Source organism: Amia ocellicauda, chromosome 12 (assembly GCF_036373705.1).
Source record: "Amia ocellicauda isolate fAmiCal2 chromosome 12, fAmiCal2.hap1, whole genome shotgun sequence".
NCBI lineage: Eukaryota > Metazoa > Chordata > Actinopteri > Amiiformes > Amiidae > Amia > Amia ocellicauda.
This window is the reverse complement of record NC_089861.1, coordinates 3559644-3575695: the sequence shown is the minus strand read 5'-3', so window position 1 is coordinate 3575695 and position 16052 is coordinate 3559644. Positions and strand designations below refer to the sequence as shown.

The window sequence follows — 16052 nt, the reverse complement described above, 5'->3', positions numbered from 1 at the left end:
TCTTGTCTTGAAAGGCAGTTTTTCCTGCACCGTCTTCACAAAGTGGCGGAATTGAGCCATTGAATGGGATTGTGGTAAAGTGGAAAGTTTAGGGTTTGTCTGAAATTTGCATGGGGGTTTGTGAGGTCTTCATTTCCCAGCCTTTGTGTGCAAATATTTATTTAATTAGATACAATGTTCTGAATTGGATTTGCATTTCTAAGCATCTTCATGGTATCGCCAAAGACACTTGCTCAGATGAATCCAAAATATTTCCATGCAAAAGGGTGCTGGGAAGCTAGAAATCTAGACGAGATGTGCACTGGCCTGAGGAGAACTCCTGGGCTGGGTTGGAGTAGAAAATAAAACCACAAGAAAACCTTCTCCACTCACCATCTTCATATCCATCGTAAATACACTACTTCCTTCAGACATGTCATTTTGGTGAGAAGATGCTTTATGTATGTGTGTGTGTGTGTGTATTTATTTCAGTTTCGAGGTTTCACCAACAGAAACTGGAATTAATGTTTTTAATTTCAACCCATACTTCATAGCCAGTGGTTGATTTACCTAGAGGACTTGCAGGTCATCCTTGCATGGAGTGAATGTAAATCTGTACCAAATTAAAATAGCCTCCTAGCAAAGTCTCAACAGTTTCTACTGCTGTTCAGACACTAGCAATCAAGTTTTTGTGCATGCGTTTAGCAAAGCCCATTTTAGTCCCTTGGCAGCAGATGGTGCTAAAGGATTACTGTGGCATCATTTGGTTTCTCATCTACATTTGTTTTCACCTGTGCCAAGCAGAGCAATTCATGGAGCATGTTCTTTGCCCCTTGGCCAGGGCTGTGCACAGACATTTTGGGGGAGCAGTGAAAAAGGGCAGGGACTCAAGCCCCCCATGGGGTCTATCTGTGGACGTGTCTGCCCTTGGGTCACATTTTAAAAAGGATTTGCACTGTATTTAACTATAGTTCAATGAAATACAGTCTGGCACTGTATATGTTCATAAAATTACAAGTCAGTTGGTAAGTACTGCACGCTTAGCGCAGAGAAAAAAAAAAAGTCCTGTCCAAGACTGGATGTGCATTCTTCACATCTGTTATGTTTAACACTACATTTATTCAAATTTAGCTAATTACCAAATCATCATCTACTATGTGTAAAATGTTAGATGATCTATCCGCAGTAGCCTGTTTGGTCCACTGCAGGATGAAGGCCCTGCCCTGTCCCTGTCCCTGCCCTGTCCCTGCCCTGTCCCTGTCCCCGTCCCCGCCCTGTCCCCGTCCCTGTCCCTGTCCCTGTCCCTGTCCCTGCCCTGTCCCTGTCCCTGTCCCCGTCCCCGTCCCCCTGCTGAGTGACAGTGTGATCATACAGACCCGCTCACTCATGGGCGCTGATTTCAGACCCTGGCCCGAGCCGGCCTTTTATTAGTACCCTGGAACAGAAACTGGAGCTCTTCAGTGAAATGCAATTTCAGCTTAATGTCTAGTGTTTTCCACCTTGTTTTCAGAGTTGTGAAAGCTTGCCATGTGTATCGCTTGTATTATGCCAGCTGCCTAAATCTGTTCATGGAATAGTTGTATTCAATATGGACGAACAGTAGGCCTACAACTAATACAAATTATTAATAATAACGGAGAATGGCTTTTTCACTGTTATTTCGCAATTATTCGCGAATTTGTAGCAGTTTAAAAATAAATAAAACCGACTGAATTTTGTCGGATGTAATTCTTATATTTGGGTGGAGGAGTGAAAATGTCGCTGGGAGTTGGGACGAGTGTGCTGGTCGCGTTCTGGTAGCGCAGATTCCCGCAGGCCTGCGCAGGTCTGCGGAATCCCAGCGCTCCCATTGGCGAAACTGCGCAGAGCTGCGGACGTCTGCGCACCGGCGCCGTCACGCCACCGTCTGCGCATGTGTGTACGGAATGTGGCAGCGGTTGCTATGGGCAACGGGGCTGCGGGGGACGCGGCGCGCGGGTCGCGTTTAAAACACGGCGTCGCACTGCGCATGCGCGCCTCTGCCCCGGGACCTGGCCCAGTCTGTGCGCGTCCGAGCGAAGTCTTCAAAACCCGCAGGTACCGGAGCTGTGGTCCCGGTCCGGCCCGGTGCAGCTCGGCGGTGAGGCCTGGGTGACGTCACTCCGGCGGCGCGGCTGCTGCTTTCCTCTGATCTCGTTACAAATGTTGCTCCTGCGGGAGAAGAACTCGCTTCGGACCCGGGCGGCGCAGCAGCTGCAGTGACACCAACGTCAACGTGAGTGTCTTTAAAAACAAAGATCGTACTATATTTTAATACATTTGATACCTATTTCATTATTGCTCATACATTCATCCATTTATTGTATGTTGGAGTTTACCTAAAAGAAAGACCTAGTCCATAGTTTAGGAGACTTGCACTAAACGTATTTAAAACAAAAATACTTGTAGTAGATTTGAGAAGTTCTAGTTTCTAGTCCATTCTGAGTCATTCTTAGTAATGTTCAATATTTGGTAGCAATTGCTTATTATATTAAGTCGCCCTGGTCTGCTAATAAATACTGCATCATAATAATTGCTAGTAATGTAAAATGTACATATATCTGTTACTTTTGTTCAGTAAACAAAACACACAGTTGTTATTGTTTAACAGAAGTGAAGTTACTTTGAACAACAACAATGCACTCCACAAGTAACTGGGATTATTAGCTAATAAGACATCAAGTTACCCAGTTGCTTGCTTTAAGTCAATCCAAGCACATTTGCAGTAATGAAAAGTACATAATAGTCCTCCTAGTAAGATGCAAGTACACTTTTCAATTACAAGCAAAATAAAAATACTCGTTTTAATGTAGAAAGTTAGTGGTCTATACGTACAGTTAAAATGTACTTCATTGTGCTGTCTTGTAAGGGGCGTGAAGTGACGAGCTCCGAGGTCAGGGCGGTCGATGGTAGCGGGTCCAGGTCAGCGCCGTGTCCGGACCTGCGGTCCCCCTGTCCCGCCTGAAGCATGGACAAGTACGAGAGCCTGGGGCTGGTCGGGGAGGGCAGCTACGGGCTGGTCATGAAGTGCAGGAACAAGGAGAGCGGCAGGATCGTGGCCGTCAAGAAGTTTCTGGAAAGCGAGGAGGACAAAACGGTGAAGAAAATCGCCATGAGAGAGATCAAGATGTTGAAGGTGAGGGGCGTCTTACTCCAGGCGCGATGGGCTGCAGCTTGAGAAAAGGGGTTTTTCCACAATGCACAACGTGGACCGTTAGTTGGTGCTTTATAGCTTAGCCCAGATCTAACTGAACTTCATGAATGTGTGCCAGAGCCCTGTGCGTTGTTCCTAGGCTGTAAAAGCACAGAGCTATGCAGTCTGAATAGGTAGGGTAGAGATGGCGCAGTCCGGACAGGGTGAGGTACCTGGTCCCACCACTAGTGGGAGTAGAGGAGATTGGCTGTAGCAGAAATAGAAAAGCAGATCAGTAGAGAAAATATAATAGTACAAAAAATAATACATTGTTCCATAGTGATTACAGTAGTATCTGTGGCAGCATCAGAATTACAGAGGCATCGCATTTTACCATGAAAGCATTGCACAATAAACCACAGTATTACACTTTTCTGACCCTTGTTTGGATGCAGCCTTTGCTGAGCTCTCCTTTTCTCCCAGGGCAGTGGGGGGCTGGATGAGCAGGTTACACTGAATATGCATTGTGCATGAAAGCTGATGCAGAAGAAGCTGAAATCTTGCTTGTGTTGGCTGTCAGTTTGCTGGAAGCGTCTTTCTCTCTGCTGCAAGCCTGCAAGTTAACAGCGGGAGTGTGGCATGTTTATTATCCTTCAAAGACCCCCCTGAGTGGACGAACAAGTCTTGGCGTGTCTCTCTAGATAGTAGCTGGACGGGAAGCCTGTGTACACTGTGAAGCCTGTGTGTTTGAGTGATCATATTGATTTTCTAAAATGCTTTGTTTCAGTAATTGGATATTGCACCCTGGGTCTATGATTGCTTCCACAGTTGGGTGTTTTGTAATATTTAGCCAAGCTACATACATTTATATGTGCATAAGCTTGTGAGATTTATTTTTCAGACACTTCAGAAAAAGGGCATTAATGTAACCTCGTAGCCTTGACTATGAAAATTTAACAAAAGTGTTGTAAATATATGTGTGCACGGGCAAAGGTGAGATTAATAAGATTGTTTTAATAATGAAAGAAAAAAGAAAAACCTTTCATGTTTATTCATATTATTAATAAGTATTCATATAGCCTAAGTGTTATTGTATTGTTTCACTCTTAACCTGTCCTGCTGTATATTTAATAGAGAAATCAGTTTAAAATACACCAATCAGCCGTAGCATGATGACCACTGACAGGTGAAGTGAATAACACTGATAATCTCGTTATCATGGCACCTGTCAGTGGGTGGGATATATTAGGCAGCAAGTGAACATTTTGTCCTCAAAGTTGATGTGTTAGAAGCAGGAAAAATGGGCAGCGTAAGGATCTGAGCGACTTTGACAAGGGCCACATTGTGATGCTAGACAACTGGGTCAGAGCATCTCCAAAACTGCAGCTCTTGTGGGGTGTTCCCAGTCTGCAGTGGTCAGTACCTATCAAAAGTGGTCCAAGGAAGGAAAAGCGGTGAACCGGCGACAGGGTCATGGGCGACCAAGGCTCATTGATGCACGTGGGGAGCGAAGGCTGGCCCGTGTGGTCCGATCCAACAGACGAGCTACTGTAGCTCAAATTGCTGAAAAAGTGAATGCTGGTTCTGATAGAAAGGTGTCAGAACACACAGTGCATCGCAGTTTGTTGTGTATGGGGCTGCGTAGCCGCAGACCAGTCAGGGTGCCCATGCTGACCCCTGTCCACTGCCGAAAGCGCCTACAATGGGCACGTGAGCATCAGAACTGGACCACGGAGCAATGGAAGAAGGTGGCCTGGTCTGATGAATCATGAGTTCAAGGTGTTGACTTGGCCTCCAAATTCCCCAGATCTCAATCCAATCGAGCATCTGTGGGATGTGCTGGACAAACAAGTCCGATCCATGGAGGCCCCACCTCGCAACTTACAGGACTTAAAGGATCTGCTGCCAGATACCACAGCACACCTTCAGAGGTCTAGTGGAGTCCATGCCTCGACGGGTCTGGGCTGTTTTGGGGACCTACACAATATTAGGCAGGTGGTCATAATGTTATGCCTGATCGGTGTAGTCTAGTTGTATATGATTTTTTACTAACCAGATGGTTTACATTTATTTTTTCTGATGGTTTTGTGCCCCATATATCTTTAAGATGGACCCCTGTTAAGTCATTCTAACGAGTTGTCTCCTTAGCACCATATACTTGTATAATGAGAACAGATGTAGAGGAGCAACTTTCTCCACACTGATTTTTTATATATATATATATATATATATATCTTGTTCTGAGGAAAACGCAGATTGATCCTGATACCAATTAAACAAATGTAGTACAGCAACACCATCAACTTTGTGAAACACATCCAATGATATGCATTGATATCTTAAGTAGATTCCACATACAGCCAGAATGATAAGATGAATGGTGTCCCTTGTGTTATATGTGTTATGTCACAGTTTGTCCTTGATAAGCATACAATGGTCACTGTATACTGAGGTCATGTTTTTATGGCTTCATGACTATGATAATGATTTAGAAGAAATTTCCTTGGGAGATATAATGGTGTGTACACTCAATGTATTGAAGACTGAAGCAAGTGATCATTTTGTTTGTATTTCTAATAGAGGAGGCAAGCTACTTATAACAGAGGACATTTTCTTAGAAATTCACATAATCTCACAAGTAATACCTTTGTTAATTTCAAAATCATTGGTTTAAATTGTATCCTGCAGTTTCTAAACCTTTGTCCTTTCAAAGCTTATATAAACTGTTATCTTTGTCACTTTTTTAACACTGCTTTGTGCATATGTAATGTCTCCTTTTCCAGTTGCCTTGTATGAAGAGAAGTTGTCGGTAGTTGTATGTTATCACTATTTAAATATCTGAATATGAAGTGATGGTGGACCGTGTACTGGTGTTCATGTTCAATGCACAGAATACACCTGGTCCTGTATCTAGATGTAATCTGAGATTGTGGGTCAGTCAGTGCTTTATAATGGTCTTTCAATGAACCGCACACATTCTGATTATTTTGTGAAAACTGAATGTACACGTTATAAAAACAAACCACACGGATCTGAACTGGGGGGTGTTTTATGTGACCAGTGGGTGAAGGAAGGAATGGCATCGTGTATGACCTCATGTTTGTTTCTATGTATTGTTCAGCAACTTCGGCATGACAACTTGGTCAATCTCCTGGAGGTGTGCAAGAAAAAGAGGCGCTGGTACCTGGTGTTTGAGTTTGTGGACCGGACCGTGTTGGATGACTTGGAGCAGTACCCCAGCGGCCTGGACCCCAGCCGAGCCCGGAGGTATCTCTTCCAGATCCTGAGAGCCATCGCCTTCTGTCATCACCACAGCGTGAGTCTGCGTGGTTTGGGCCGCCGTTGTGTTTGGATACGTGACACCCAGCTGCCTCACTGCAGCCCAGTCACGTGACAGAATATATCGGATGTCGGTCATATCTTAAGATGATTCTTCACTGGGGGTTCGCAAATGGCCTGTCGCAGCTGCAAGTTGCAAACGTGTGTCCAAGACAGGATTTTGCTCCTGGAGTCATGACCGTTGCATTTTTTTTTTTTTTTTTTTTTAATTTAACTTGTAGGTGAATGATGGCCGGATAGTTGTTTGCTTTTTCACTGTTCATTGAGAGAGTGTTAAGGGTTAATGATCTGGAATGAATAAGGCCTAGATCTAACCAAAACTGTGACTTACCCACACATTACAAACCTATACCCAATCATGGTGTTGTTGAAAGTGGCTTTCTAACAATAAATTAAACCTCGATGGGGCACAAGTCTGTAATTTGCGGTCCACGTTTAGGACAAAGTTTGGCTTGTGGTCTCAGCCTAAGAATTATTTCAAACTATCCCCTTTTATTGTCAGAGCGATACCTGTTTTTGTTTTTCTTATTTTTTGTATTGCCGTGACTATTGTTCCTTTGCTCAAAAGCCTTCTTTTCTGTTGCAGATAATCCACCGTGATATAAAACCCGAGAACGTGTTGGTGTCTCAGCATGGGATCATCAAACTGTGTGACTTTGGGTTCGCCAGGACCATGGCGGCCCCCGGAGAGGTCTACACGGACTATGTGGCCACACGCTGGTACAGAGCTCCAGAGCTGCTGGTGGGAGACACAAACTATGGCAAGTACGTGTATCAGGAAAAGGAAGGTGCCAGGATTCTGAATTTGTGAGGTGTTGATGACACAGTACCTCTTTCTCTGGCCCAGTTTAAGCTCCGCCATTGGGTATGGGGTTGTAGTTTGGCACAGGCAAGGGAGTCCAGGTATTTTAAAGTACCAAAGTACACCTATACACCACAATAGGTGTGAGAAACCTATTGAATGTTTCTCGCATACACGTCAGACTGGGTTCTTCTGGGTTGAACTGCGGAGAAAAGGCGTTCCCCTTTCATGAGTCCCTGCCGCTGATGGAGGCTGGATTGTGAAGTGTTGATGGCGATGGCACTTGTTTTGCAGAGCGGTGGACGTGTGGGCGATTGGGTGTCTGTTTGTGGAGATGCTCACCGGACAGCCTCTCTTTCCAGGAGACTCCGACATCGATCAGCTGTACCACATCATGAGGTGCTTCGGTGAGTCGATTTCAGCTCCGTCCCGTTTTGAAACCGTTAACGCAAACTGCTCCATCCAGGACAGGGTCATAGCCGTGTGTGTGTGTGTGTGTGTATATATATATATATATATATATAATCTTTTTGAATTAAATGTGTATGTGTTGAAGTTGGTAAATTGTACATCTGCCTTTTTATTTGGTGGTTGATGTTGATGGACTATGATCTTATTTTTGTTTGTCTGCTTTTTTCAGGCAACTTAACTCCGAGACATCAAGAGCTTTTTTACAAAAACCCACTCTTTGCAGGGGTCAGGCTCCCCGAGATTAAAGAGAAGGAACCTTTGGAAAGACGATATGCGAAGCTGTCTCCCGTCACGCTCGACTTAATAAAGGTCTGAGGCTCGGATCGCTCTTTAATGCCCCAAGCACCCTGCCTGAAGCTATAATGTTGATGCACCTGCCAATCGCATATTTCAACGTTTGCTCCCCTGTAGAAATGCCTGCAGATTGACCCAGACAGGAGGCCGGCCTGTGCGGAGCTGCTGGACCACGAGTACTTCATTAAGGACGGGTTCACTGAGAGGTAACCTCACAGGCAGATGGCAACAGTAGGCCTTTGTTCACAGGTGTCATCGATTCCTGCTCCCATAGATCTGTCCGTCTGTCCTACTATTCCCACATCGTTTCTTCTCGCACAAACTAGTCAACGTCATTTATTAAGTCAGTATATATTTTTACATTCATTTATAGTTTGCCAAAGATGATCACTTAAAGTTATTAAGTGATTTATTTATTTATATTTTTTTCCATAAAGATTTACCCAGGAGTTGAATTCTAGGATTCAGAAGGATCTGAGGGAAAATCCTCCTTTGCCTAAATTGTCCAAAATGTCCAAAAAGGACAAGGAGGATTTGGCAGCAGATGACAAGCCTCTGACGCACAGGGTGAGTTGAAATAAATGGGCCATAAAAACCTGACTGTACTTGAGCAGCAATGGAGAGAGGTCTGCCTCTAATTCCAACCTTTGTTAAAGTCCAAGCTTCAGCAACACTGATGGAAGTAATCATTATTTTAATTAATTTGCTTTCATCCAAAGCAACATACATGGGTGCATGGAGATATTGCAAGATTTGACTGAGTTACAGGAAATCATTCAAATGTAATGAAGTACAGGTTCACACATATACAGTGAGGGGAAAAAAGTATTTGATCCCCTGCTGATTTTGTACATTTGCCCACTGACAAAGAAATGATCAGTCTATAATTGTAATGGTAGGTGTATTTTAACAGTGAGAGACAGAATAACAACAAAAAAATCCAGAAAAACGCATTTCAAAATGTCATTGTCATGCTGGAATACCCATCCACGACCCATTTTCAATGCCCTGGCTGAGGGAAGGAGGTTCTCACCCAAGATTTGACGGTACATGGCCCCGTCCATCGTCCCTTTGATGCGGTGCAGTTGTCCTGTCCCCTTAGCAGAAAAACACCCCCAAAGCATAATGTTTCCACCTCCATGTTTGACGGTGGGGATGGTGTTCTTGGGGTCATTCCTCCTCCTCCAAACATGGCGAGTTGAGTTGATGCCAAAGAGCTCGATTTTGGTCTCATCTGACCACAACACTTTCACCCAGTTCTCCTCTGAATCATTCAGATGTTCATTGGCAAACTTCAGACGGGCCTGTACATGTGCTTTCTTGAGCAGGGGGACCTTGCGGGCGCTGCAGGATTTCAGTCCTTCACGGCGTAGTGTGTTACCAATTGTTTTCTTGGTGACTATGGTCCCAGCTGCCTTGAGATCATTAACAAGATCCTCCCGTGTAGTTCTGGGCTGATTCCTCACCGTTCTCATGATCATTGAAACTCCACGAGGTGAGATCTTGCATGGAGCCCCAGACCGAGGGAGACTGACAGTTATTTTGTGTTTCTTCCATTTGCGAATAATCGCACCAACTGTTGTCACCTTCTCACCAAGCTGCTTGGCGATGGTCTTGTAGCCCATTCCAGCCTTGTGTAGGTCTACAGTCTTGTCCCTGACATCCTTGGACAGCTCTTTGGTCTTGGCCATGGTGGAGAGTTTGGAATCTGATTGATTGATTGCTTCTGTGGACAGGTGTCTTTTATACAGGTAACGAGCTGAGATTAGGAGCACTCCCTTTAAGAGAGTGCTCCTAATCTCAGCTCGTTACCTGTATAAAAGACACCTGGGAGCCAGAAATCTTGCTGATTGACAGGGGATCAAATACTTATTTCCCTCATTAACATGCAAATCAATTTATAACTTTTTTGAAATGAGTTTTTCTGGATTTTTGTTGTTGTTATTCTGTCTCTCACTGTTAAAATACACCTACCATTAAAATTATAGACTGATCATTTCTTTGTCAGTGGGCAAACGTACAAAATCAGCAGGGGATCAAATACTTTTTTCCCTCACTGTATTATATAAAATATGTTCAGGTATCTGTGTTTGGTAGCAGTACAGAGAAAAGTATTACCTTTTCTCCAATCCAGTAAAAATGTCAGTCGGCTTATAAACTATTCAGGTAGAGAGATGGAAAACAAAATAATAACAATAATTATAAATAGTTTTCATCAAACATTACGGTAAGCTAGTTGGTGTATTGGTTATTGGTAGTGCCTGATGTAGTGCAAACTGTTCATGACTTACCAATGCATTACCAGTGCTCCTCTGAATTAGTCAACATCAACAAGAACTGCTCATGTTATGTAAATATATCAATCTTTTTCTTTGTTAACTAAGGTATTAAATTCACCACAGAATATCTGAATATTGTGACAACTCTTAACATTAACAAACATTAAATATGTAGTCCTTGAAATTAGTAATATTTATTCATGACAACAAAGTAATTTGTTAAAATTAGTTACTACATCAGTATTCAGTAAGCATCCAACCAAAACTTTAATTAATGTCCTAGTTAAATAATTAGTAAACATAAACAAATACTTTTCATGCCTTTTTGAGGCATTAGTTACTGACTTGTTCATGTTAACTAACATATTAGTTAATGTTAAATAATATACACATTCAAGTGTTACCAATATTTTTGAGTCCTGGCGTGTGTGATTTAGAATAAGTTAATAGACTTGTATGAGCTTCGTATTGCAGTCCTCTCACAAAACCTGTACGAGATGGCATCTACAATCAGAGCCCCCTTTACACAACATGTTAACTTCTACAAAATTAGAGCAACATTGTTAATGAGATCCTGCAACAAGTTGTTCTTCTCCTCCTTGTCCCTCCTTCATCTCCTTCTTTCTCTTCTCCTCAGGACTCAAACACCAACATCAAAGCCAAAGACAGCAAACCTGACTTTAAAGCAGCTAGGCAGATGGAAGCTAAAACGGAAAGGGCAGAGAGACAGTTTAACAGGATGAGCCTGGAGGACAAAGAGAAGGCCTCAGAGAATGCGATGGCCCCTGGCAAAGCCCTGCCTCCTCCTTTGAAAGACGTAAATGGCAACCCAGACCTCACCAAACCAGCAGGTGGATCGGTGATACCTCCTATTGGGCAGAACCCCCCAACCATGTTCACCGCAACCCTCGGCACCGGGGCTGGGTGTGTCGCTGGGCTGCACAGGTACTGAACACCTCCTGAGGTCCAGGGAATAGTCCAATGTGCCTGTAGTCCGAGAAACCGTAGGACAGCCTACGACTTGGATCAAGTCTGATCCGACCGTATGTCTTATGTTGATCAGCGAACCAGATGATTTGCTTGTTTTAGGGGTTCTTTGGTTCTTAATTGCTTAGTTTACAAAACTAGGTGACTTCCATGATTGTATAATTAACCTGAAATCTCTTCTCAAATGACCTCATTTTATAAGGTAATTATGGTTCAGTGAGATCAGGCTGAGGTTTAATCAATCGGTGCACCCCACCCACCAGCTGGAAATTCAAAACAGGCGTGTGGTTTATTTTTGGGAGATGAAATCATCACAAGCTTGAGTTTCAGTTTTGCAAATTACTTTGAATTTAATCTGTTTTTCTCAAATGCAGAGAAATGTCACAGTATGGCTGCAGCATAAATAAATCAATCCTAGTAGAACCGTACCATAACATTAAATGTGAGTGCTACTGTTGTGTTACTTCCAAACACACCCCTCACAACTTTCCCCACAGTGTTTCAAGAGCCAACGAGAAGATGAAGAAGCATGTAAACGTCTTCAACAAAAAATGCCAACAATCCCTGTCCAACCACTACAACGCAAACTTCACCGGACAGGTAGGATTGCACCTCCCGTTCCTGGGACTGAATTTTGTGTCTATTAGAAGTGCTCAACATGCTCTGATTAACCACATGTCTTTTACATCTACATGTTTATTCATTCATTCATTAAACCCTGCTCAGTAAGGTTTCAATACTAAAACATCCGTACGCATAACGTGAATATAGTGGATGTCTCTGAGAGATGGGTCAGAGGACGCGTGCTTTGTCTCGCCCCTCCAAAAGGTGGCAGCGGTGAGCCGAGCTCGGTGATTGGAGGATCTGGGGGGAAAGTGATGGGTGTGGGGGGGTGGTGTGAGACGGTGTCCCTTACTGAAAATGATCAGAGGCCTGTGTCCACGCAGGTGAGCTCAGAGAGGAGTGTGGTCCACGAGCGGGCCATCCCGACGGAGCGGAACGGGAACAAGAAAAAAGGGGAATTCTGCAAAACAGACGTCCACCTGCCAGAGCTCAAGAATCACCACCTGCCGGAGCTGAAGGGGGCCGAAGGTACTTCTTGCAAAGCTTTCACTGTCAGCTGAGCGCCACGTGGGAATATACAGCGGTCCTGCTCTTTCAGTACAGGGCATCTTTTTACAAACGCACGGGCAGCACTGCTCATATGGAATTTTGCTAACTCTAACTGGTTACTAATTTTCAAGATTATATACTTTCAAATGTGTATATATATCTTATTAGCAACTTATAACCAAATCACTGAAGTAGATTTTCACAAAGACTTTTTAGTTTTATCAAAGTAAAACAAACATCCCACTGTCTACCTTCACTGCCTGCTGAAACAGAAATGGTCTCAGATCCCTCTTCAGTGAGTAATAAAGTGACAGCTTATAGGCAAAGGGGTTTGATACAGGGTCATCTATTGAGCAGCGACGGGCACAGGTACCTGCTGTAGATGGGATGCCCACTGACAGGCCTGCTGGTCTCCCCTCCACAGGCAAGCACTCGAAGATGTTGAAGAAGGAGCCCAAGAAAGCGACAGAATGCCGCATCCCCTCCATTGCTGCGGTGGACATGCCTTCTTCCACTGGCGCTCTGCAGCAGGTATGGCACGGTTATAACAAACACATCCCTCCATTTCCACTTAGTGCCTCAGTCGTTGCAGGGTCACAGTGAGCCAGAGGCCAGCCCGGACACAGGCAGGTACATCACCGGCAGCACACACACCTGCAGGACAGTCGGCTTAAGCAGCGCGTCTGTGGGAGCTCCTTGTGAAAACCCACGCAGCCCTGCAGGGAGAATCGGTCCACTCCACACAGGCCCTCAAGGCTAGAGTCAAACCTGGGACCCGGGAGCTGTGAGGCAGCAGCGCTAGCCACTGTGTGTGCGTGCGTGCGTGTGTTTGTGTGCATGCGTGCATGTGTGAAATCAAATAGTCATTACTGCACAGAGTTTTTATCACAACAGGACACTAACCACTATAATTAGTAGGATTGTTTAGGTGGCTGCAATATCCACTTATCCCAGTCGCAGAGACTGGCCTTCGATTACAAACCGGTCAATAAAGCTGAAGACATTCAGCATGCTAGTACAATTTATCTGTTTCCCAATGCCTTGTGACACCTCGGGTCTGCATTAGGCCACAGACTTGGTACAGTCAGTCAAGTGAAGTGTATTTGCTATGAATTAAATGTTTTTTCTCACTTTAAATTTGAGCTGCCTGCAATAAAGGACTGTAGGGACAGGAGTTGCTGTCTACCTTTCGGTCTGGTCCACTAGGGGACAACTCTGTAAAGCTGTAGAGCTGTAAACCCTAGAAGCCTTATATTAACTCTGTCGAGGCACACAAATGCCAGCAACAGCTCGGAAGAATGCTAAAAACTTTCTTGCTCTGTTTATTACACTTTTTCTCCTTGATGATTCTCCTTGTTTTTCGTTTTTCAGATTTCTGTGAATTCGGTTCATGAGGGAACTGAGGCCAGTTTCCCACGTGTTGACTATTAGTATCGGGTGAGAGAGTGAGCAGCAAACCACTACAGCACATAGGACTGTATGACGTAGGCAGCGTATTGTGTATATACTTGGCTGTACAATGGAATGTACAGAAGACTTTCTTTATATGGATCATTGGGCAGATTATTCATCAGAGTTTGCATCGTCAAGGAATTTATGCAAACGACATTTACGATTATATGTTTTTGCTTTTTTCTTTAGAGTCTGTTATGTGTTAATACTTCGTTGATTCTGCTTAGGATCTTGGATTCTGTCGGGTTTCAGAAAATAGTCTGCAGTTTCACTTCCAGACATGAAAACATGTCCACACTGTGATCTTTTAAGGATGTGCTGAACAGGAAAGATGTTAAACGTCCACTGAAAATGTATACAAATAAAAATGTTCAATAAAACCAACACACACAATGAGTCTTCATTTTAAAAACTTGTAGTAATTGTATATTTTAATAGGTTTTTGGTTTCCTTCTTTCCATCCCTCTTAAATTCATAGGTGTCCTCGCTATAATGCACTCCGAGTACTTGGCTCCTGGATTGGTAGACCTTCCAAAGTTTGCCTACAATTAAAATATATTCCTTCTGATCAAGGGCAATTAAACCAAATGCATTTGGCAGAGTTGTTATCATTCTTTCACCTGTTTAGATGTATTTGATTCAATTACTCCACTGTATTCTCTGGTATAGGAGAGTTGGCATAAATCATGACCAGACTGACATTAAGAAGTCTGCATCTTAATTACGAAAATGTCTGGGTCTGTAATCATCTTTGTGACAAGGAGAGTCTCATCCTGCACAAGAATCTTTCTGTAAGAAAAACAATGCACAGTTTAGAAAACAAGACAAGCGTGTTCAGTTATGAACAGTTGCATTCTCATTGAAGACATGCATGTATAGAGCAGCACAGACTACATGAGATGTGAAGAGCATGGATTTGCTGTCTACTGTTACAGGAATGTAGAGAATTTTGTATTATCCTTTTTTCTTATTGTCTCCTCATCTGTCAAAAGGAATTAGCCTTTTAAAGAGAGACCACAAGGAAATGCACTGCTCTTAAAATCTAACCGTAGTATTTATGAAACGTCACTGGTTAGGCAGTCGCTATCAAGTGGTTTGAATGCGTCTTCATTGTTACTGGACTAGATCTTTTTTTTTTTTCAGGCTTTTGTATTATACTGTCTGAACTATATTTTTCTTTGCCAGTGTCACCGCATTCCTTCAGAAATATGTGACCTGATTGATGAATCTACCAACAAATAGTTTCTGCTTTGATTTCTGATTAAATCTCTCTCAATACATTTCCTAAACAAATGCATGTGTGCAGATCTATTACTTACAACTCAATATTGGCAAGTTGCAAAAATATATATTTATTTGAAGATCTGGACAGAAACACACATGCATCACAGCGCTTACAGGCTGAAATAATTTTAAATATATCAAAACAATATACAGTTTACAGACACGAGCAGTAGCCACTGTGGACACAAGCACGACCAATGCAACAGGGAGGCTTCTACAGAACAGTTAATAACAGGTAAGTATATTCAATTACACAACGGCCACATGGAGGTCCTCCATCACCAAGCTTTGCACTGCTTTCTTTATGGCAGGCAGTGATTTTAAATGAAAGACATTTTAATCTATTGGCTTATTATTATACTTGAAATGTACACGAATATTCTCCATCAAGACGCAAGTCATTCTGTTTGCTTTTGAAACAAGCTTTTTAGTAGGACCTGCTCTGAAGTTCCCCGTTGGGTCTTTTAATTTTTCCGTTGTTTTCGTGACACGAGTCGTCTGATGAAGCGCGGAAGGGGGGCAGAGTCTGCATCGGGGATGACATCACTGCTCTCCACAGGACCTGCCTCCCGCTTCCTCCTCTTGTCCTCCTCCGACGAGGCCGAGTTGAGAATGCGGACGAGGTTGCGGACTGCACCGACTTTGCGGCCCACACCGTTGGAAAGGAGACGGGTTCCCAAAGCCAGGCGATTTATGGGCCCGAGCTGGTTGGTGGGATAAACCGGGACAGCAGGAGCTTTGGCGTGGGAGGAGTGGTGGTGCTTGTGGGTGACTTTGTGCGTCGGACACGGCCTGCGTGCGGGAGGCTGCGGCTTGGCGACCACGGCAGGATGGAGAGGAATCAGGGGATTAGATGGGAACACGGTGCTGCTTGGGAGGAAAGGGTTTGTGGGAAACTGTG

At 43.7% G+C, this 16052-nt stretch overlaps 1 protein-coding gene and 1 long non-coding RNA gene across 3 annotated transcripts; one reads left to right on the top strand and one right to left on the bottom strand.

Moving 5' to 3' along the window:
- Window positions 1-1372: 1372 nt before the first annotated feature.
- On the bottom strand, window positions 1373-3838 carry LOC136764238 (uncharacterized). 2 transcript variants are annotated; one of them, XR_010821165.1, is made up of 4 exons: window positions 3570-3838; window positions 3150-3398; window positions 2833-3070; window positions 1373-2241 (listed from the first exon to the last, which is right to left on the bottom strand). It is a non-coding gene; the product is annotated as an uncharacterized LOC136764238 (long non-coding RNA). The 2 variants fall into 2 exon arrangements; XR_010821166.1 differs by lacking the exon at window positions 3150-3398.
- LOC136764237 (cyclin-dependent kinase-like 2) lies at window positions 2966-14251 on the top strand. The gene is made up of 12 exons (XM_066718101.1): window positions 2966-3133; window positions 6252-6446; window positions 7056-7234; window positions 7566-7678; window positions 7912-8051; window positions 8154-8242; window positions 8474-8603; window positions 10953-11260; window positions 11800-11902; window positions 12250-12394; window positions 12840-12946; window positions 13787-14251. The coding sequence occupies exons 1-12, from the start codon at window positions 2966-2968 to the stop codon at window positions 13844-13846; spliced, it is 1737 nt and encodes a 578-aa protein (XP_066574198.1). The 3' UTR covers window positions 13847-14251.
- The last annotated feature ends 1801 nt before the right edge of the window (window positions 14252-16052 follow it).